The 23,245-nt window shown below is 43.7% G+C and overlaps 1 protein-coding gene across 5 annotated transcripts in view; it reads right to left on the bottom strand.

The window, feature by feature from the left end:
- The window catches only part of PCGF2 (polycomb group ring finger 2), a 63,842-nt gene that overhangs the window by 18,908 nt on the left and 21,689 nt on the right, over positions 1-23,245 (bottom strand). For 4 of the 5 annotated variants that reach the window (XM_061588220.1, XM_061588219.1, XM_061588218.1 and 1 more), the window contains exons 2-3: positions 4,234-4,376; positions 2,637-2,733 (exon numbers count right to left, since the gene is read on the bottom strand). In XM_061588220.1, coding sequence (XP_061444204.1) covers positions 2,637-2,733; positions 4,234-4,345 — 209 coding nt within the window. In that variant the 5' untranslated portion in view covers positions 4,346-4,376. Of the gene's footprint in view, positions 1-2,636; positions 2,734-4,233; positions 4,377-6,633; positions 6,655-23,245 lie in introns of those variants that run through there. The other variant, XM_061588223.1, reaches the window with a different exon arrangement.

Here is a 23,245-nt window from a genome sequence, read left to right as displayed (position 1 = left end):
TGCTTATGCCCAGTTTAGGCTGCTTTGCGAGCTACAGCTATACCTGGACCAGGATAGCCTGGCCTCAATTGTCTATGCTCTGGTGACCTCCTGCTTGGGTGACTGTAATGTGCTGTGTGGGGCTGCCCTTGAAGACAGCCCGGAGGCTGCTCCTAGGGCGGAATGTGGCTGCTGGGTTGATAAGTGGGACAGCCTGATGGAACCATGTGTCACCAGTCCTGAAAGCACTACACTGGGCTGCCAGTAAGCTACCAGACCCACCTCAAGGTGTTAGTGCTAACATACGAAGCTTGGGCCCCGAGTACCTAAAAGAGCACCTCCACTAATCGCAATAGTCTTGGGACCTATGATCGACAAGGGAGGCCCTGTTAGTGGCACAGCCGCTGGGGGTTGCCCAACTGGCAGTTACCTGTGACGGGGCCTTCTCAGTGGCAGCTCTCCTTTGGTAGAATACCCTCCCTGGTGAGAGGTGTTTATCTCCCTTATTTATAACATTCAGGAAGGACTTAAAAAAAATTCCTATTCACCCAGGCATTTGATGTCTAAAAGATACTGCTCCTGGCAACCTTGAAATTATTAATTGTAAGGCCGTGCAACTATTTTACATGTTTTTAGATGTTTTAAATAGGTTATTTTATTTTTTATCATTTTGGTCTTTGCCGCCCTGGGCTCCTCTGGGAAGGTAGAATAGAATTGTTGTTGTTGTTATTAATGCATGCAGACAAGGTTGCAGATCTGAAGAATTGTCCCCTGCCTAGATATGACATTTTATGGTGCTGCAACTAGTTAAGAGGATTTGGAGAAGGCATTAGTCCACAACAACATGGCAATCTCCTGACTGCATTTGGTGGTTAGATTAACAGAGGAAGGGGCCCCTGGTTTCATCTGAACCAGAGCTCACTAGGGCTTGGGCTTGGGAAGCGGGATCTGGCCAGCATCTCCCACAGGTCACAATGACATCAGGTGATCTGTTTTTGCCTGCACCAATGATCTGCTGATGGTCAGGACTTGCATAGCACCGTATCTGGTGCTATTCATGACCCGACAATCAGCTAATCGTTGCGGCTTGCACAGGGTCTTTTGCCCAGCTGCATCTTTACCTGCCACACATCTGACATAATATATGGGCATGGCTTGGCCAAAAGGGGAGACCTAGCCAGTGTAATTAGGTCTGTGGGCCAGAGATTCCCCACCCCTAGCCTTAAACCCTTGATAGAATGGCTCATTCCAGGACCTAAGAAGGTGAGACTGTCCTTGAACCAGGTGCAGCTGTGTCATGCAGCAGGGTGACATGACCTGCTTCAGGTGGCACCATGGGGGAAAATAGGAGAAGGCAGGAACTGGTGTCTGAATGGTGCAGCAAGGCTTGTTAAAGTGGTGGCCCTGGAATGAGTGGGGGAAGGGGGCAAAGCACCATTTGGGGTCCAGTTCAGGCAGCAAAATGTCTGAGTCTGATACTGCCTTGAACCCGTTAAAAGGTTCACTTGCCTTCACCTCTGAGAGACCTCAGCCAGCTCCCACTTGCCCATTGGGGTTTGGGGATTTCAGATCATGAGCCATGATTTCTACAGAGCCTTAAGAGCCTTTTAGGAACTGGGCAGTTGGGGGAAAACCAGAAAATTTGGGTTGTAGTAATACCGACCTCCCCTCTTCAAGTGTTTCTGAGTAGAAAAGATATTATGCAGCCACACATGGAACAGAAACTTTGCAGGGTTGGGCAGACCTCAGGCTTGTGAGTTCTGCTTTGGTGTTCATAGCCTTTCCACACTAAAATCCACTCCTGGTTACTTCCTGTTGCCTACATAATCACAGCTGCGTAATTTGGGGGAGGGGGGAGAGAAAGTAATTTTGCTTTTGCTACTGTTAAACAATTGAAAGTCAGAAATCCTTGTACAATCTACTGCAAATTACAGAGAGATCTACCAGTATATCTCAATCTGCCTTCCACCCACTCCCTGGAGCAGAGGCAACATCTATCATTGGCTATCAGTAATAAGGGCTAAATAGGACCTCCATGTTCAGAGGCAGTATACCACTCAATAACAACAAGGTGTGGATGAAAAATGAATTGCCTTCAAGTCAATTCTGATTTATGGCGACCCTATGAATAGGGTTTTCATGGTAAGCAGTATTCAGAGGTGGTTTACCATTGCCTTCCTCTGAGGCTGAGAGGCAGTGACTGGCCCGAGGTCACCCAGTGAGCTTCATATCTGTGTGGGGATTCGAACCCTGGTCTCCCAGGTCATAGTCCAACACTCTAACCACTACGCCACACTGGCTCTCAAGGTATGGATGTATCACCTTGATTCCCTGTTTGAGAGCATCTGTCTGGAAACTGAAGGCAGAGCAAAAAGGACCTCTGAAGGAGGGTGGGAAGATGGTGGCCTATACACTCTGACCGTGCAGAGGAGCCCTGTCTTACTGTTCCCAACCCATATAAGCTGCTCAGGAATCCAGGGAAACTGAGAACTGGCAACACTGGGCAGCCTGATATGCCTGTGTGACAGCCTCTCCCCAGAATTACAGACACCACAGGGTAAGTTTATAAGTGGCTACCATGCAGCTCCCATCCATATGAATTCATCCTTAGCTGATACAGATAGCCCCATGTTGTTATATAAATGAGTATTACATACCGGATACTGAGGAGTGGCCTCGTTTTATGCACTTGAACATCACACATCGGGCAGTATTTGTTGGTCTCCAGGTAACGGACAATGCAGGTTTTACAGACTAGAAGGAAAGAAGGAAACAGGGGTGGGAGGAGAAAGTCATTACAGGCGGAAGATACTTGGAATTTATCATGTAGTGGACAATGGTCAGGGCCGGCTCTACCATGAGGCAAAGCCTCATGAGACCGACACAACCAAACTAGGCAGCCATCTGGAATGTCGGAATCCCAGGGCTGCCAGCCTCAGACACTGTCAGTGTCTTGCTACTGCCTGCAATTTTGGAGAAAATGCATGGTGGCAAATTAGGTACTCAGCTGGAGGCTATTCCCTTTCATTCTAGGGGCCAGGGCTGAGAGCCTTTCGATCTGCATCAAATGCTCACGGCATAAATATAGTTGTAGAGAGAGAAGTAAAGAAGCAACAGATGCTAAAAATAAAAATGGAGAAAACAATATCCTGGCACTCTCTTGATCACTGAAACATGCCAGGGTTATGCTGTTTTGCGTTATATGACAAGCATGATAGACAGCAGCAAAAACACTTGGGCTGGCCCAGTTGGCAGATTTTGGTATGCCTTGCAAAGAAACAAACTGTCAGTTATTTAATTGACGTATATATAATTATATTAGGAAATTGGATTTTCCATTGGAAATGCCATAATTTTGTGGGCCAGCCCTAAGCTTCACTGCCTTGCTGCTAATGGCTGGGACATCCCTTCCTTTGCAGCCCCTATCCAGCCTACTCTCACAGGCTCCTCTTTCCACTAAAATCACAAGGCATAAGATGGAAATGTTTGCTGAAGATCTGAATGAGAAAACTGTGTTGCAGTGGGTATGGATGTGGTAGTCAACCCTGCACCTCAAGAATGTTCACTAGTTTTCTTAGCGTGGAAAATTCCTCCCACCTCTGCGCACAGATGTTGGGGGGGAGGGAATTGAGGAGGTCTCCATACCTCTATACAAGGAAGCTGGTGGCTCCGATGTGAGTAGGGCAGTGAAACCGCTCTGGGTTTTAGTCCAAGCTCAACACCTTGGACAGCTCCTTGAAATGTCAAACTACAACCTAGACTGGATTCATTGTCCCACTGACATGGAGCCACCAGCGCCACTCTACACTCCATACCTCTCTACTTAACTGTACTTAGACTCGCTGTACCTATTACTAACTCCTGGACTCTGTGCCAAATACGTTAAGTAACAATAAAGAAGTGAGTGCCTCTGAGAACATGCATACTGTTCAAGGAGCCTATATCTCAACACCATAGACCAGCAATTAAGGTGCAAGCAGTTCTAACCTGCTAAGATGAAAGCCATCAGGGCTTAAGTGTGCCTGGAAGTGCTGCCTCTTAATTTTGTGTGTGTTTGTTTGTCTATGTATCTTTAAGGGTAGCATGGGAAGTTACCTACTCAATAGTGAGGGAAATGCACTCTTCATATACGCAAAAGGGTTTATGATTATTCTGCACATTCAACAGCCGACCCCAGCACTGAAAACAGAGCCCAGGGATGACACAGGTCTCACATTAATCCCCAGGAGCTTCCAGTTTTGGTTTAAAACTTACAAGAGTGTAAGCATTCAACAATGGTTGTGGCATCAATAAAGTAGCCTCCACATAAGGCACACATCAAGTGGGGGTTCAGCTCTGTGATTTTTATCCTGGTGGTCCTGTGCATCTTGGATCCCGAGAAGCTCAGCAGATCCTCTCTGGAAATAAAAAGAACAACAAAGACCCAGAGTAAATAAAACCACTCCAGTCATCCTGAAAAGGTGGTGGCAGTACCCAAATTTTCAAACCACAGTACCACATCAGGCTGCAATACAGAGGAGGTAACTGTGTGCCTTGGAAAGGAGGCCTTCCATGAGCAGCAATAAGTATAATCTGTGCTTTTCTTCATGCTAAGAAAAGCTGAATTCTGTATCGACAGGTTATACAAGGTGCATTGGTTACTCAGCAACTTCTGAAGAGGAATAAAGAGTTTTGCATGTCACTGGAACTCTGGCCATGGAAAAATCTTGTTTAGTGCTCTCCCTCTGGTTTTGGGGACCTCACCAGGTATCACTCAAAGCAATCCTACACCTCTAAGTGAAAGGCGCTTCCTTCTGTCTTAAACTCTTGGGATGCTATATTCTGTTTACACAGTGCCTTCACAGAATACACTCAGATCTTTGGATACTTGCCAGTCAAATGCAGATTGCAAGCCCCCTGGAGAATGAATACACCCATTCCATGATGTGCCTTGTCTAGCGCCACTAGATAACAACAGGGAAGCGGATATAGTTGCTCCCTGGGTCTAGGGCATGCAAGCACCACACATTACTCCTTGAGGGCATTCAGTCCCCAGAGAACAAGTGTAGAAGTTATGTATGTGTATACATATATACCCTATGATGTCACCACAAATGTACAATTTCCTTTTTTTATGTCACCTTTCCTTCCAACGAAAGGAAACCCACGACGTAAAACAAAACGCACAGAATACTATCGTTACAGAATTTGATAGAATTTTGACCTTTCAGACATTATTCTAGACACACAGCATACCAAAAAACATACCCCAATTGTGAGCCACCCACTTGCTCAGGCTGAGTAATAATTCCTTCCAGGAAAGTATCTTGTCAGACACACTGGAATGGGTAGAGGTAGTTCAGGTGGCAACAGCAAGTAAAATTAATTTTTGTGTGCGTTTGCAAGACTAGGGGAGAGTTCCTTCCTGGCTCCAATGCATAACTGAGGTGTCAGATTAAAGCATCATAAAACATTGCTTCTAATATTGATCCAGCAGAGCTTTGAAAACAAGGAGATGCTTTTCTAGAGAGCATGTTGATCACTAGCCAAACTGAATGGGGTGAAAATTCCATCCATGACACCAAATTTGGTAGACTGTTAGCATGAAAAATTGGGGGGCAATTCTTACCTCCATTCTCCTGAGCCCTCCCTCCCTCTCCAGTCAACCATCACACTCCTAGTAAAGAGCCAGGAAAGGCATCCACCCCAGCAGATGTGTGCTAAGAGTTGCACAGCCTCTAGAAAACAGCCTTGCACTAACCAGGCCTGCATATAACCTTAAGGAGCCTCTCTAGCTCTTTAAGGCCAGAAAATGTAATAGAGACTTACCCAACTTGTTATAAATGTAAATGTACTGCCTTCAAGTCAATTCTGACTTATGGCATCCCTATGAATAGGGTTTTCATGAGGGTGAGAGGCAGTGACTGGCCCAAGGTCACCCAGTGAGCTTCATGGCTATGTGGGGATTTGAACCCTGGTCTCCCAGGTCATAGTCCAACACCTTAACCACTACACCACACTGGTTATAGCAACTTAAAAATGGACTCCAGGTAACTGGCTAGTTTCTGGCACTACAATAGCAACACTCAAGAAGGGCTCCTTACTTTCTTATTGCATGGTCCCATTTCCTTCCAGTCACCAGTGACTATTCTACTTTTGCCTCCAGAATTGCAAGTACGTATGGGGGTTGGGGATACACCTAAGGTTTGTCAGTAGAGGTGACGGGCTCTTTCCTGGTGGGAAAACATAGTCCAGTAATCCACCAGAAATGTCTGATTAGAGGCCCTAGAGCAGTGGAGGCTGGCCCATTAGGGCAAATGGGGCATTGCCCCACCAACCTTATCCTGCCCTCAGCCATTCACCACCTGCCTGGCTTCTTACTTCCAACCAGTCAAGAAAGTGGCTCTGGCCATCAGTTTCCTCCTCCTGAGTCTCCCTACAGCCCCTTGTGGAACTCAGCAGGGAGGAGGATGGGGGGAAATTTAGGATTACAGTAATTGGCTCTGGCTCTGCCCCTCCAGACCCTACTGGTACCAGACACCACCACTGCCCTGGAGCAAAATCCAACTTCTCAACAACCCACTTGACTAGAACCCTCTACATAAGATCCAGAGGGGATTGCACTTAGGTAACAAGCTCCATTTATTACGACTACTGTTATTTTGGCTCTCATACCTTTCCTAATGCTCCAGGTCTTCTCTGGTTGTTTCCTTCCTCATTTGTCTCTCTTCAACCGCCCTGTTTCTGCAATCACCCCAGAACATTCTAACTTCAGTCCCTTAGCCAGCCTTTGGTTGCCTCATTCAGCCACTTGGCATAATGTTTCCTTTTAGGCTTGACCCTGCAGGTTCTGGCCCATGGAAATTTTTTAACTAATCCTGCATAATTACAGGAAAAGAAAAAAAGTCAAAGGAAATCATTGGTCAATATCCTGTTAAGGACAAAACTGGAAAAGATCAGGACCAGTCCAAGGCATTTTGTTGCCTGAGGCAAAGGACAAAATGGTGCATTCCCACATATAGAAGCGGAGTAGTTCAGGGTGCAGGACAGACAGCTATGTCCTCAAATAGAGGGGAATGCTGCCCCCCAGAAACTGCCACCTGAGGTGGTTGACTCTCTGTGCCTGATGATAGGGCCAGCCGTGGAGACATTTTTAGGGTTACTGATATCACCACCACAACCACCAGTAGCTTAGGTAGTTGAATGCCTATCAGTTGGGAATCAAAGCAGGGGCGATTATTAAACATTAAACGCTTGTTGAAGTAAAATGGTCTTCAATAAACAGCTAAAAACAGAAGAGATGGAGCCCAACAGATCTTCACAGGATAAATTATTCCATAATTTTGGTGTCACCACGCAAAAGGCCTTGTCATTTATCTGATATCTCATAATGACAAGATATAGAACAGGGCCTCTGACATTGATCTAAATGCTCTGGCAGGTTTGTATGGGAGTCAATAGTATCTTGATCTTGAGTAGGTGGTAAGAAAAGGCTACCCAAAGATTTTCCACAGAACTTAGCTTCCATGTAAAAAATTTAGAGACATTGTTCCCTAGAATTCTCTGCTTTCGAATTAACCAAATAAAGCATTATTAAGTAGTGGCCAGATACACAAGCTGACCCAACTCAGACCTATTTCTGATTTTCCCAGTGTGTACAGCTTACCATGAGGCCTTTTCAGGGTTTCTGGGCAGAAAGATCAACCCGCATCCAGTAAAAAAAAATCCAATTACTTCCAACAATTAGCTTCCAAGTGCTTAGTTAGTCCTCTGCATAGCAACCAGTTAAAAAGTTTTCCTTTGACTGTCCAACAGGAAGAAAAATCTAAAGGTCAGGAAGACTAGAATGGAGGACCTTCAAGGAGGGCACAACAAACACATCCTAAAATATGTATTTTCTCTCTGCCCTTCTCTAAAACTTGTAGCATGGACAAGTTTGTTTTCTGGGTGGAATGAAAAACTGAGATAACTAATCAGAATCAAAGTCAAGCTCAGGAGCACACTGTTGAAGTGGAATTTTCCACTCTCAGCGGTGGTCGCTGGTACTAGTATGTAAATAAGGTGGAAGAGGACGGATGTTGTGACAGGATGGGGCAGACAAAAGATGAGTATGTGCGTTCATATTTCCTCTTAATGGAGAATTACCTGACGAATCACGGAGCCAGGTGGGAGCGGGAAACAGGTAAAGCCCCTTATTGGGTACCTTGGGACACATGACTGTACATTGTAAAATCTTATAAAAGACCCTCAATTTGGGGAAGAAGGCAGTCTTCCGCCATAGCACATGCTAGCAGGGACTCCTTACAATTGTAAATATAATAAACAGCTGTAAGCTTCAACCTGCCTCAGTGTCGTTTCCTGGACAAGGACTCCATTAAGGAGAAAATTCCACAACACGTGGCGCTGTGAGTAGGATTCCAGGCTCTCCGCTGGGAAGCAGCTCTCGCTTCAGTGGTCAGACAGCATGCTACATCAGTAGAGACCATTTGGTCCCCTGGTCGTCTCAAGCGCGAGCCTCTTCCTGGTGGCGGTAAGTAAAAAACAACCGGGCAGTGCTCGAAGCTTTAATTCGGCCTCTGATCTAAATTTCTGTACCTGACTGAACTCGATTTCCTGTAATTGGATGAAATTGAATTCCTGGCTGAAGCTGGTTTCCTGCAAATTCTCTGATTGAAACCAGCTTCCTGTATCTGACTGAAACCGATTTCCTGACTGAATCCGATTTCCTGTAATTGGACAAAATTGGATTCCTGACTGAAGCCGGCTCCCCGCAAATTCTCTGACTGGAACTGGCTTCCTGCTGCTGGCCTAGGCGTGGGTTATTCCCTTACGGAAAAGGTCTGGGGGACTGTCTGTTGCTTTCCTGTTCCGGGGACGGTTTCTACCTCTTTTTTCCCCTCTCCTTCCTTTGCCCACCAGACCGCCCACCTGAAAATGGGTTCAGGACAGTCCTGTCCCAATTCTGGAACACCCTTGGGTTATATGTGTAAGAATTATGGATTCAGGTTAGGTCCAAAGATCGGACAAAAGTTAGTTATGCTAGTGCACCGCTAGAATGGGTATGCCTATAGATAATAATAATAATTTTAAAAATATTCTGAACTGCAGTTTTGTGATACCAGTACCTTTGATTTGGACAGATTGAAGTAATCTCAGGGGTTTTCTAGAGACTCCACACCCCCACCAGATAAACTACTGGTCCTTTTGAAAAGAAGATGGGGAGAAGCAAAAAATCAAAATCCCTTAAAATCTGGCTCTAAAGTAACGGCCAAGAAATAAAGGATTGAAAGCTTCTAAGAGCACCCTTGCAGGCTTTGTATCCTGTTTTGTCTGGGGGGGCACCCTATCGCCCTGCCGTCCCACTTGGTGACCCCTCTGACTCTTGGGCACCGCTGCCTCCCACCTTGGGAGTCTCAAATAACGAACCCTGGAACTCCCACCCCACTGCCCTGCCTGACTCACTCTCTCTTGCCCCTGGCGCTCCCACTCCTCCTTTTGCTGTTCCCTTTTAAGTTGCCAGACCAAAGATGTATTTTTTTACCAGAAATGTGTGTGAGAGAGTATGTTGAGACTAGAGATCTGTTGTTGTTGGAGGTTTTGTCCCTCCCCCCTCTTCATTTTTACTCTTTTGTCTGGGGACGGAGGCGGCTCTCTCCCCTGGCAACAGCCTTTTCCCCCCTTTCCCCCCTGAGAACTTTCTGGGAGGGGGGGAAATTAGGACAACTTTTTGATGTGTACAACCCCACGTGGGCTGATGTGAATCAAATTTTGGCGGGACTTTTACCCTCCCCCGAGCAACGCCTAGCCCTATTTATTCAAACTGGCACCGCGGTTGGGAACGCTGCTCTTAAGTGACTCGATAAAGACCCTGCTCTTAAGTGACTCGATAAAGACCCAGGTCACAATAATACAAAAAAATCTGGCTCCCCTGCGCTCACGTATTTTAACTGCTTTCACTGAGCTGCAGCCGCCTAAAATCAACTGGCAAGAGATGTGTGTTTTTTGCTTGATCATAAATGAACTTGGGTAAGAAAAGGTGCATATCACAGTGCACTTAAGAAGGAAAAATATGGAAGCGAACAACAGAAATTCTTGAAAGTTTTTTCTTTCATAAGGGGAATAAAACCTTTTCTGAAAATGCTCCTTCCCAGAGAAATTGTTTTAAATTTGTCTGGAAAACATATGATTTGCCCATTTTCTAGATAGGCAAAACTGAGGCCACCTTGTTGTTTAAATCTAATGTTATGCCCTCTTGTGACTGGGTAAAGTCATTACAGATAGGATTTTGTCCTGTAAACAAAAGAGCTGGCGGGATTTCAAAATTTATATTATTGAGTTGAAAGCTTGATTTAATTGGGGTTTTTTGGATCCACCAAGGTGTAGTTTTCTACTAATGAATATTCCCCCCCCAAAAAAAGTTTTTGCCTGCAAACCATTTTTTTGACTGAAATGGGGACCAACATACACAGCTTCCAGCCACAGCAATTGTCTACCTTACATTAGTATTCACATTGAGAATTAATGTTACTTTGCTTCCAAAGCAGAAACTCATCCCCAGAGGCTCTCTGAATGGAAATGGACCAGGACTTTCAACTGTAAACCCTGAATTAAACAGGGAAATGCTTTCCTCATTGTCATACCTTGTGCATGTAAACCACACTGTTATTCATGAAGGTTTTTTTCCTTTCAAAATGCTGTTCATAATTCTAACACGCCGGTGCATTTGTTCCTTGTCAGACATTTAAGGCAACTGCCTTGCATACAGGATGCACACCAGTGGAACTCCCTGCCGATTTGGAACAAAACCTAATCTATTTGTGCCACTAACATTTCTTTGTTTTGCATTACTAGCCAAAGATATTCCTGTTCACTTGGTACCATGATTTCCTGTACTCCTGATTCAACTCCCTGTTGATTATAAGTTTCACAGCTTTAAAAGATGAAGCTTGCAGTGCTTCTTTGTCACACGGGGGTTGCTTTTTGTTCTTGTTGCATTTCCAACATTGATCTGCAGACTTCACTTAACAGAAGCATTCAATTTTCTGAGGATGAACTTTGTGCTAAAAGGCAACTTAATTCCAAACTTGAAAGGACTGCTCTTGTCATAATTAATGTATGATATTGTAGATACTGTATTGAAAAAGATCAGATTTGTATATGTTGTGTTGTGTTTCGCATAATGTCAGTGGTCTGACTATTCAATGTTTACTTTCCTATTAATTGTTAATGCTATGATGAAGGATATTCTACTACTTTCTCTAAAATATCAAGGAATGGTTTTGCTCTGCTCTGTGTGAGGAATGAGTGTGTGTGTGTGTGTGTGTGTGTGTGTGTGTGTGTGTGTGTGTGTGTGTGTGTGTGTGTGTGAGAGAGAGAGAGAGAGAGAGAGAGAGAGAGAGAGAGAGAGAGAGAGAAAGAGAGAGAGAGAGAGAGAGAGAGAGAACCAGTAGCCCAGTCAATGTTTGTATGACGATGTGTGTAATAATGAGTAATGGTATTTGTACATCTTCACCAATTTTTCTTTAATGGATACATTTGTAATATTTTAATTAGGAAGTGACTTTTCTTTCCAAGCACCCTGACCGTGTTTGGCGCTCTGCGGACGGATGTCTTGCATTCTCTCTTGCACAGGCGACCCACTCTGTGGGTCACCTGTCCAAAGGAGGGATGCAGCAGCGGATTGAAAAAATGGATTGGAAAAATATTGGGGAGGAAAATTGGGTTGCAGCTGCTCGTGTGCTTCAACCAGGAGATTCCGCCGCCACAGCCACTCGGGTTGCTGAACGAAAGATTTAGATCCACGCATCCCTTGGCCGCTGAGTGAGTGAGACAGCTATAAGGAGCTACCCTGGGAAAGAGGTCCCCCCCCCCCATCGACCGGCTCCGACTGAGGAGGAACAGAGAAACAGACCAGTGGGAGAAGGTAGACAACAAGACTGAAGAGTGCTCCTAAGGGAGAACAAGCGAAATAAATCCCAAAAGGTGACTGTAGGACCAACAAGGTATAACCCCCACAGAAGGGGTGACTGGGTGGTCTGATATTAGTGACAGATACTGTTTTTACATTATAGACTCGATGGGAACCTACAAGAACTGGGTAAGAATAATAATTGCCTCAGCCTTACGCACAACCCTTGTGGCCACTGACTGGAGTCAAAACACTCATTTACAACCGCTAGTAGAAACCACTACTGCACTGAACCAAACCACTTGCTGGGTGTGCATCCACACTCCCACACACCATAAGGGAGGTACGCCCTTCACAGGGGTGCCTCTAAATGCCATCGGTCTAGCAGGAGATGTAGGTCTCACTGCTGACAGACCTTAACACACCCAAGTGCATCTCCCTTTCTGAAACTTCAAGGGCCTCCTGTGCCTCAACCTCACAGGAAATAGTACCCTAGTGGGAGACAGTATGCACCAACAATCTCTGCAACTAATGGCAGACAGCTGGATACTTTTTTGGAAGAAAAAAGTTCTGTGACATGGTTATACCAGGTGTGGTGTGGAAGCTGGGCACAGAAATAGCAGAAAGTGCATAACAGCCCCTGAAAAGGAAATACATCAAGCAATCTGGCCATGTTGCAGTATGAGGAACCCCAAAACCCTGAGAGACTGCAGTGCATGGTGGTGAATCTGTGGGCATAAGGCCTAAAAGCACCTACCCCCAGGGGCACAGGGCTCTGGCTACTTGGGTCTGGTATTCACAGGCATCAGAATTCTGAATACTCCTCCTAAAGAGAGCAGAATTACTGAGCTATTGATTCCCAATCAATAGAAGATATAGTAGTCACCACTGGGGAAACTTGGCTGAGGGTGCTTTTTTCCCTCTTATGGAGCGGGGGCAAACCACCTACAAATATTACGCCTCAGTGCCATGCTCGAAAGTTCCCTGAATGAAACTGCTTCTGCCTTATCCCTTGTAAATATCGAACTATAACAACCCAGGCAGGTTGCCCTCCAAACTCACTTGATTTGAGATTATTTACTCAGTTCCCAAGGAAGTTGTGTATGGACTAGTTGGGCAAGAGTGTTGCACTCACATTGCCACTGGCAAAATCCACATCACAGGTGCCATACACAATATCTACTGGCCCAACAAGCAAACCAGGTTCAAAACAAAGGAGCCAACTGGGACGTTTGGAGCTGGCTACCTGATGTAGGAGCTGGCTAAGCACTCTACTAAAAGGAATGGTAGTCCTGGGAATAATCATTGTATGTATAGGACTGTTGTTTTGCTGTGTGATGAACTGTATCCCCTTTATATGTGGTACGTGTACAGATCTTGTGAAGCCCAGAACGCAAAACACGACTAGGGCTGAGATAAGACAGATGTACGTAGAAATGGAATTGGCTAGAAAGGACACGGAAAGTGCAATTATGGAACTGATGAATGTGGATGTCTTTGATACATCCAAAGGAGGGACTGAAGTGGAATTTTCCACTCTCAGGGGTCGCTGGTACTAGTATGTAAATAAGGTGGAAGGGGACGGATGTTGTGACAGGATGGGGCAGACAAAAGATGAGTATGTGCATTCATACTTCCTCTTAAAGGAGAATTACCTGACGAATCACGTAGCCAGGTGGGAGCGGGAAACAGGTAAAGCCCCTTATTGGGTACCTTGGGACACATGACTGTACATTGTAAAATCTTATAAAAGATTCAGTGGGGCTTACTACCAAGTAAGTGTGTATTTCAATAACAAAGGTAGGAAGACAATCAGAAATCTCTGACAATGCAAATGAAATCCCATGTGATTGATTGGGGGTGTGTGTGTGGAAGCTCCACTCTAAAGCTGTAACTAAAAACCTGCTTGGATTGGTACCTTACTCTTCTGGAGCAGAGAGAGAGAGAAAGTGCATTGCTCTTGCTCTCTCATTTAAAACAAAAAAGAGAGGGTGTGTGGTTTTGTTCTAGCCCAAAGCCTGGAGTTAGAGAAGGAAAGAGAGAGAAAAATACATTTGGGGAGGGGGAAGTGTGTGTGTGTGTGTGTGTGCAGATCCATATAGTTTGTTTCTGTTGGGGAGGAAGAGTTATGTTACTGTATGACATTCACTTGCTGATCTTAGGCTGGTAATGTAACAACATTACAATACTTGGCGTGAATGAATTAAAATGGACAGGAATGGGACACTTTCAATCAGGCAACTACAAAATACTTTATGCAGGAAATGAGAAATTAAGAAGAAATGGTTGCTTTAATAGTGAGAAGTGATGTAGCAAAAGCAATTAGGAGCTATAATGCAAGGTCTGAGCAAGTGATATCAATGAGATTTAACAGGAAACCTATTAACATAACCATCATCCAAGTCTATGCTCCAACGACAAACACAGAAGAAGAGGAATTGAAGAGATTTTACGCAGAAGTACAGGAAGAAATTGATCACACACCAAAATAAAATGTTCTGATAGTCATGGGGGACTAGAATGCAAAAGCAAGGAACAGAGAAGAACTAGGAATTGTGGGGAAATGGGGCTTAGGAGATAGAAATGAAGCAGAAGAGAGGCTTGTTGAATTCTGTGAAGCCAATAATTTGTTTCTTGCAAACACATTATTGAGCAATCAAAAAGATGACTGTACACATGGACATCACTCAGTGGTCAATATAGGAATCAAATTGATTATATAATTGGTAGCAGAAGATGGAGAAGTTCCATACTTTCTGTGAAAACAAGACCAGGAGCAGACTGCGAGACAGATAATGAACTAGTAATAAAGAAGAACAAAAAAGCAATCATAATAATACCAAAATACAATTTAAATAACATCCCAGAAGAATATAAAGATCAAATAAGGAACAGATTTGAGGCTTTAAACTTAGTTGATATTGAACCAGAAGAACTATGGATTGGAGTCAGAGAAGAATGCAAAAAGACAATACCTCTAGTGAAAAAGAAAGACCTAAATGGATGACTGATGAAACTCTTAAAATGGCTAAAGATAGAAGGAAAGCAAAAGCAAAAGGAGATAGAAACACGGTTAGAACCCTAAATGCAATAATACAGCAACTAATACCTAGGGACAAAGAGAACTATTACAATAGTTATTGTACAGAAATAAAACAGGACAACAAAAAGGGTAGAACAAGAGCCCCATTCCAAAAGATTAGAGAAATTAAAGGGAAATTTAAACCAAGAGTAGGGATGTTGAATAGTCAACAGGGGAACACACTGAATGACCGAGATGAAATAAAAGGAAGATGGAAGCAATGCACTGAAGAACTCTATAAAAGAGATGCAAGGATAACAGATTCATTCATGGAGGAACCGTATGATGAAGAACCAGAAATTTTAGAATGTGAGGTGAAAGCTGCTCTTAAAATACTTGGAAAAAACAAATCACCAGGAACAGATGACATACCAATATAGTTGCTACAAGCTACTGAGACTGAACCTGCCCAAATTTTGAGGAAAATTTGTCAAGAAATATGGAAAACTAAACAATGGCCCACAGACTGGAAGTGTTCAATATACATCCCAATTCCAAAGAAAGGGGATCCCAGGGAATGCAGTAATTATCGAACTGTTGCCTTAATATCCCATGCAAATAAAGTAATGCTCAAGATTCTACAACAAAGGCTCTTACCATATATGGAGCAAGAAATGCCAGATATCCAACCTGGATTGAGAAAGGGAAGAGGTACCAGAGATCATATTGCAAACATACGTTGGATAATGGAACGGACCAAGGAATTTCAGAAGAAAATCACCCAGTGGTTTACGGATTACAGCAAAGCCTTTGATTGTGTAGATCACGAAAAATTATGGAATGCTTTAAAAGAAATGGGGGTGCCACAGCATCTGATTGCCCTGATGCGCAACCTATACTCTGCACAAGAGGCTACTGTAAGGACAAAATATGGAGAAACCGATTGGTTCCCCGTTGGAAAGAGTGTGAGACAAGAGGTGTATTTTATCACACTATTTGTTTAATCTATATGCAAAACATATACAGAAAGGTGGATTGGACCAAGATGAAGGAGGTGTGAAAATTGGAGTGAGAAATATCAATAATTTAAGATATGCAGACGATACCATACTACTAGCAGAAACCAATAATGATTTGAAACAAATGCTGATGAAAGTTAAAGAGGAAAGCACAAAAGCAGGACTACAGCTGAACGTCAAAAAGACTAAAGTAATGACAACAGAAGAGTTATGCAACTTTACAGTTGACAATGAGGACATTGAACTTCTCAAGGATTATCAATACCTCAGCACAGTCATTAACCAAAATGGAGACAATAGCCAAGAAATCAGAAGGCAGCTAGGACTGGGGAGGGCAGCTGTGAGAGAACTAGAAAAGGTCCTCAAATGCAAAGATGTATCACTGAACACCAAAGTCAGGATCATTCAGACCATGGTATTTCCGATCTCTATGTATGGATATGAAAGTTGGATAGTGAAAAAAGTTGATAAGAGAAAAATTAACTTGTTTGAAATGAGGTGTTGGAGGAGAGCTTTGTGTTAGAACAAATTAAACCAAAACGATCACTAGAAGCTAAAATGATGAAACTGAGGTTATCATACTTTGGACACATAATGAGAAGATATGATTCACTAGAAAAGACAATAATGTTGGGAAAACAGAAAGGAGTAAAAAAAGAGGAAGATCAAACAAGAGATGGATTGATATCATAAAGGAAGCCACAGACCTGAACTTACAAGATCTGAACAGGGTGGTTTATAACAAATGCTCTTGGAGGTCACTGATTCATAGCGTCATCATAAGTCGTAATCGACTTGAAGGCACATAACACACACAATGCTACATGCAGTACATGATCAGGCATTATGTTTCAGATGGAGGAGGTTGAAAGTCATTTATGATTTATAGGAATTCTGTTCCGATGTTCATGCTAGATAAATTCAATATTTAAATAGTTAAAAATCAAGCACTGATTCATTTGTTGTGGTTATTTATTAATACTTCAGAATAACTACCACATTTTAAAATTATTATTTTTGAGCAAAAAGGATTTGAAATCCCCACTTAGCTATGAAGCTCATTTGGTGCCTTTGAGTCCAAACAACCTCACAGACTTCTTGTGAAGATTTGGAAGATGTAAAATGGCTGCAAAGGGGGACTCAGTGCTTGCATCATAGGCATTAAATTTTGCTTCCTTTAACCAAAATGATGCATTTTTATAAAGGAAGGGCCATTTTTTCTCTCCACCCTCTATTCCCCTTAGTACATATCTAGGCTTCAACCAGTCTGGCATGATTATTGTGTGTTTAGATACATGCATAAATCCCAATTGTATTCAAGTGTGCTTATTCCCTGGTTGGTGTGTACAGGGAGCCATATTACCACGACCTTTCCTCTGCCTCTTCCTCACAAGAAATCCTAGACTATAAACCTGTACCCACTTACCTGGGAATAAGTCCCATTAAACATAAAGAGAACTGCTTCTCTGAGCAGACATGTATACCATGGGATTTTTTAACATCCACCCACACTTACTGTGTAGTGGAATGTGCAAAAAATAACTTATAAGGAGTATCTGATCTCAAGTGGAGATTACAAGACAGAAGCCACTAACTAAGTGCAGGGAAGGAGGAAACAGCAGCTCTTTAGGACCACAGGGATTCCGGGTATCCAAACAACTCATCAATCGCAGAGAATGAAAAGTTATTTTTATTGAATAAAATACAGTTTTATTGTATTGCCACCCTAGGCTCCTTTGGGAGGAAGGGCAGGATATAAATTCAATAAATAAAATAACCTTAGAAGATTGTATAATCTTAGAAGGGGACGTGGCTGGGAGGGGTTGTGGCGTGACTATCATGAAGGGACCCTGCAATTCAAAATTTGCCATTACGCTACTGACTGTCACTACCACAGTAGTTCAGTTCATGAAGAATCAGAACACAGGGAAAGACCAGAGGGGAAAGAGTGCTGTATCTCTAGGCAAAGTCAAGCTTTTGCGTCTGTTATTCCTAGGAAACTGTCAAAAAAGGGTGAGACAGTGTAAGAGATTAAACTTCATTCACACCTGAACAATGAATGGAGGGCTGTGATTTCCAGCAATTAATGTTTCCAGAAGTATTAATGGTTAGAGTATTCTCCATCAGCTGATTATTTTTCGGTGCTATGCATTTTCTCTCTCTCTCTTTCTCTCTACTTCAAAAGGTGTATTGTGAACCTACCATTCAGAAAGCTTTCTTGCATGTTTATCAAGCATTTGTATCCATTTACAAAAAGAAGTCTATTATGCAGTAAATATTTTATAAAGTTAAGGATTCAATCTCACTGACTTCAACAAAAAAATTATGCACATTATTACCAGCATTTAGGGAGAGTAGAGCTGCTAATAATTATGCATATTATTACCAGCTCTACTCTCCCTAAATGCTTGACTATGGTGGCATTGTAATGTGCTCTTACTCTATTTCTAAACCTTTTTTTTTTGTATTGGTGTTGTCATGCTACAAGACTAGAACTGGAATTTTGAGAAAACAAGCTCCATGCTAGTTGTTAACTACTTAGTTTTAGCATAAACTCTTTTGTTTGTTGTATACCTTTTGCAGAGCTTGGAAAAGTTACTTTTTTGAACTAGAACTCCCATCAGCCCCAGCCAGCATGGCGCTAGCTGGGGCTGATGGGAGTTGTAGTTCAAAAAAGTAACTTTTCCAAGCTCTGACCTTTTGGTATCCCCTTATTCACTGTATCCTTAACATCCTTTTTTTTATGAACCAAAAAAATATGCCAGTCATTTAATTCCTGGTGTTGTTCATACTAAATTTTCTGTTACATAATGGACTATATAAAGCTTAAGTTAAGTTAACACTCTCTCTGAATGGAGGAGGAGTTAGCGGGAAGGTCACTGCCTTTTCCTTCCCCTGGCCTGGCCCTCACATCCTCTCCACCAGTGAGGAGGGAGGGAATGGCTGGTGCTATGTGCCTTCCCCCATCATGCCCCACCTAGAAATGTGGCTGCCCCACCCAACAAGGAAGGCTGGCTACAGGGCTGCCTGCCCTGATCCACTCACTCCATGTTCAGAAACAAATTTCTGTTCATAGATGTTGCACTCAAGGCGCACAGAAGACCATCCCCTCCAGTATTCCACAACTGAAAACTGGGACACTTGTGCAGATACACCATAGATCCACAGGGTTTGAGGACTTATAGACCATCTACCCCTGTGGTGGTAAACCTTTGGCCCTCCATATGTTTTTTTTTTTTTGGACCACAGTTCCCATCATCCCTGATCATGAGCCATGCTGGCTGGGGCTGATGGGAGTTATAGTCCAGTAACATCTGGAGAGCCAATGACAGTAGTGTACTGGCAAATTTAGAAGTACAGGGTCCCTTCATGATTATCACAGCCCTACATTCTCACAGCCACACCCACTTCTTATATTATACATCTTTCTAAGATTATAGAATAATCTGGCCAGGCTTGAATATTGCTTTCTGCTTCTCTGTGACTGTCTCCATTTGACTGTTCTTTCTTACTGTCAGAGATATTGCTTGAATTACTTAATTCAGTGTATACACGTTTATCTGCTGTTGCTGCCAAACCACTTGACGGTGTCGATGGGATGCTATCATCAGGATTCACGGTTTCTTCTTCTGCAATTACAAAATTCTTACTCTCCACATCTTGGCTTTTTGAAGTAGGAACTAATAAAAAAGACTTGCTTGTAGTTGACATTCACTGGGACTCTTCTCATAGAATCATAAAATAGTAGAGTTGGAAGGGGCCTATAAGGCCATCAAGTCCAACCCCCCACTCAATGCAGGAATCCAAATCAAAGCATTCTCAGTGGGTAACACACTCTCATGCTGATTGGCTCACAGGACGCTAGAGACATAAGGATCCTGCTGGGACTTGACCCTGGATGGCTACACCCCTGGAAAGGTTATCTGCTGCTGATCTAATTTAACCTCTGCTTGATGCAAAATATCCAGAACTAGATTTATCTCTAACAGACAACTGTCCAGCTGCCTCTGCTGGAAGACTTCCAGTGATTGCACGATTGCCGCCTCAATGGATTCCTTAGTCAAACGTGTCTAACCATCAAGATGTTTCTCCCAATGCTCAACTGAAATGAACCCTCCTGTGATTTAAGACTTAGTTCTAGTCCTGCCCCCTTGGGCAGTAAAGAACACATCATAGTCTCTTTCTGTATGACAGTCTTTCAGGTATTTGAAAGGTGTTATGCTGTCTCTCCCTTAATCTTATTTTCTCCAAGTTTGGCATACACAGTTCGTTCATTCTTTCCTCACAGGGCTTGTTGTCCATATCCCTGACCATCTTTATTCCCCTCCTCAGAGGCTGTTCCAGTGTGGGGCCAGCCCTACCATTAGGCAGAATGAGATGACCTGAGAAAAGTGTAGGGGGGCAGTTCTGTTGGAAGATATGTGTGAGCCATGTGGCCTACCCTATGCCCCCTAAGCTAACCTGCTGCCCTCAGGTTGGTGGTGGAGACTCTCCCATCACCATTATTGGTGTTAAGATTCAACTACCAGTCCAGTCAGCTTCTATATGTGAAATGGGGATGGGTGGGGCACCATCTTGCCCTTCACTACAAGTGGCAAAATGTCTCAGGGCAGACCTGTCTAAGTCCTCCTTAAAGTACAGGACCCAGAACTGGACACATTACTGGCTAGTGCAGAGTAAAGTAAAATTATTGGTTCTTACAACCTGTAAACACTCTAGATATACTTCTCACAATCTTGAAGGGCACCCTCAGAAGCAATGTCGCTGGACACTGTGGGTGCATCATCTCCGGATTGTGTGCTACATCAGTTCCCTCAACCACATATAGATGATGACCGAGTGTCATCCTTAAAATTATGCTGCCTCAAGCAGCCAATTGTAATGTTTCTCTGTCAAGCACAGCAACATTCATACAGCCTTCCATTATTCCCAAGACTCTCTGGATTCAGACCAGTTAATTGATCTCTCTCACACACACATGTTGTGTTCATTTTTCTGTCCGAGTCCTCTCTGTATTTTTTTCTTTCCACCTACTTTTAATGTATTTTGTGGGGGAAAGACTCTCTTTTTTCACATTACCTTAAAAAAAACACCCTACAGTATGTCTCCAAGTAATTATAACAAGCCCAAGGGCCAGCCCTATCATTTGTCAGAGTGAGTAACTGCCTCAGGTGGCAGATGCTGAGGTGGGGGGTGTTCCCCTGTGTTGGAGGACAGAACTGTGTGTGCCCCACAGCCTGCATCTCCTAAACTAGGCCCTTGCCCTCTGGTGCAGTGAAGGACACAGCCCCATTTCCAATTCTGAGGTAAGGTTTAACTGCTAATCCAGTTGGCTTCTGTATGTGAAATGGGGAGAGGAGCATTGTATTGTCCTGTGCTTCAGGCAGCAAAATGGCTTGGGCCATCCCTGAGCCCAGCCAATGCTGTATGGACGGAAACAAATCAATGCTTGCAGATCCACTGCACCAGAAGTACAAAGCCTGCTGGGAGGGAAGGTGAGGGAAAGGCCGCTTAAGACACATGTAGCCCTAGATTAAAATGAAAGCCTCAGGGTAGGATCTGACTTTCTTCCCCCTTGTAACCTTTCCATGGCACCTTATAATTGCAGTGCCTTAATGATAACGTCACAGGTGACCCCACACTGGGACACCGTGTCCCCCATGGGGCATAATAAGGCACCGTTTCTGCACAGGCACAGAGCAAAGGGGAGCAGCAGCTTCTCCTACCTTTGCAGCTCCTTGGATCAAGGCCATTGGCTTAAAATGAGGGTGAGGAGAGAGACAAAGAGCACATGAGTGGAAACATTTTCAAAAGCGTCTCCTCTCAATATTATGCAAAGAAGAAGAAGAAGTCATTTTCTTCTCCACGGTTAATGGAGAAATGTATCAGATGTTGGGTGTTTGCAAGGAGGGGCAATAGGGGAGAAGTGTTTCCTCCCTCTACCCCCCCCCCAGCTCCTTCTGTGAAATGCAGCCTCATGTAGTAGGGTGCAAAGGAGCTAGGTGGAGGGAAATCCTGTAATTGTAGCTCTCCCTCTCTTTCTCTCCCACACTATATATGTGTGAATATATACAATAGGAGACATTAAAAGCCACAACCCATCCTGGCTCGCTCAGACAGCTTTACTGTTGCCATAGTAACCCTTATACTTGGCAAGAAGCCAGATTATTATTGCAACTATCCAAGGTGGAGGTGAAAAAGCAAAAAAGGAAGAAGAGGGGGAGACGGGGAAAGCAGACAAAAATAAGAATAATAAGGCAATTTGGTTTGAGACTCGCATCGCTTCTGAATCTGGGAGATTCCTAGCACCACTGAAGGCCAGCCCAAGACACCATCCAGGGAAAGCCTGAAGCAAAGGACAAGATGGCACACATACCCCATTCTATGTTCAGAGGTCAGCTGGATTGCTAGGTGAATCTTACGATGGAACAGCATCCTCCACCACACCTGAGGCCAACAGGTTAGCTGGGGGGGGGCAGATGCAGGACAGGGCATGTGGCATACACACACCTCACTCTGCTTAATGATAGGGCCAGTCATGTCACTTACATATACAACAATAAACCCTTATTTCATTTCAGAAGTGGGACGCTTTTGACTCGCCAGATTGTTGTTGGAAACCAACATCCATCGGGCCTAGCCATCATGGGCCATGTCAGGGATTTTGGAGTCCAGGAACATCTGAAGGGTCACAGATTCTCCATCCCAACTCTTTGCAAAAGGGGGATAGGGGCATGCCATGGTTGTATTTCTTTTTTTAAAATCCTTTGAGGTTGATGTATGATTCATTGATAAAATGCCACACATAACACAGCACAGGACACAAGTGAAGCTGAGGACCTGGTTTTCTCTCTCTGTAGGAGAGGGAACAAATCCGGAAGGCATATTAGAAAGGAAACCTGATTCAGAGGTAAGCATCCCTATGGAGGGGTGTGTGAAATTATTTTGGTTGCTTTGTTTTAACAGCAAAATGTCTGGGATATTAAATTTAATGGAGGCAGTCTCATGTTTCATCAAGGAAACCAGCCTGTTAAAGACACCCCACCCCCCAGTTTTCTTGTCTCTCCTATAAGGCCATTTTTGGATTCTTTAAACTACCAACAAACTAGCATTGCTACAAACATGCATGAACATGTTAATTTGGGGAGAGAGGGGTTGGAGAAAGAAAAGGGAAAGGATCTTTTGAATATTTCACACACAGATTTTGCTTTGTTTCTTTATGGTATACATCTCATTGCCATTTTTATTTACTAATCTCCTCCAGCCTCATCTCCCCCTTCAGTTTCCTTGGTGCACCTATAGGCCCATATCCCCAAACACCATTGAGGTACACTCTTT

This window comes from Rhineura floridana, chromosome 11 (genome assembly GCF_030035675.1).
Source record: "Rhineura floridana isolate rRhiFlo1 chromosome 11, rRhiFlo1.hap2, whole genome shotgun sequence".
NCBI classification, from domain to species: Eukaryota; Metazoa; Chordata; class Lepidosauria; order Squamata; family Rhineuridae; genus Rhineura; species Rhineura floridana.
Note: the sequence above shows the minus strand (reverse complement) of the source record. Positions and strands in the feature narration are given on the sequence as shown.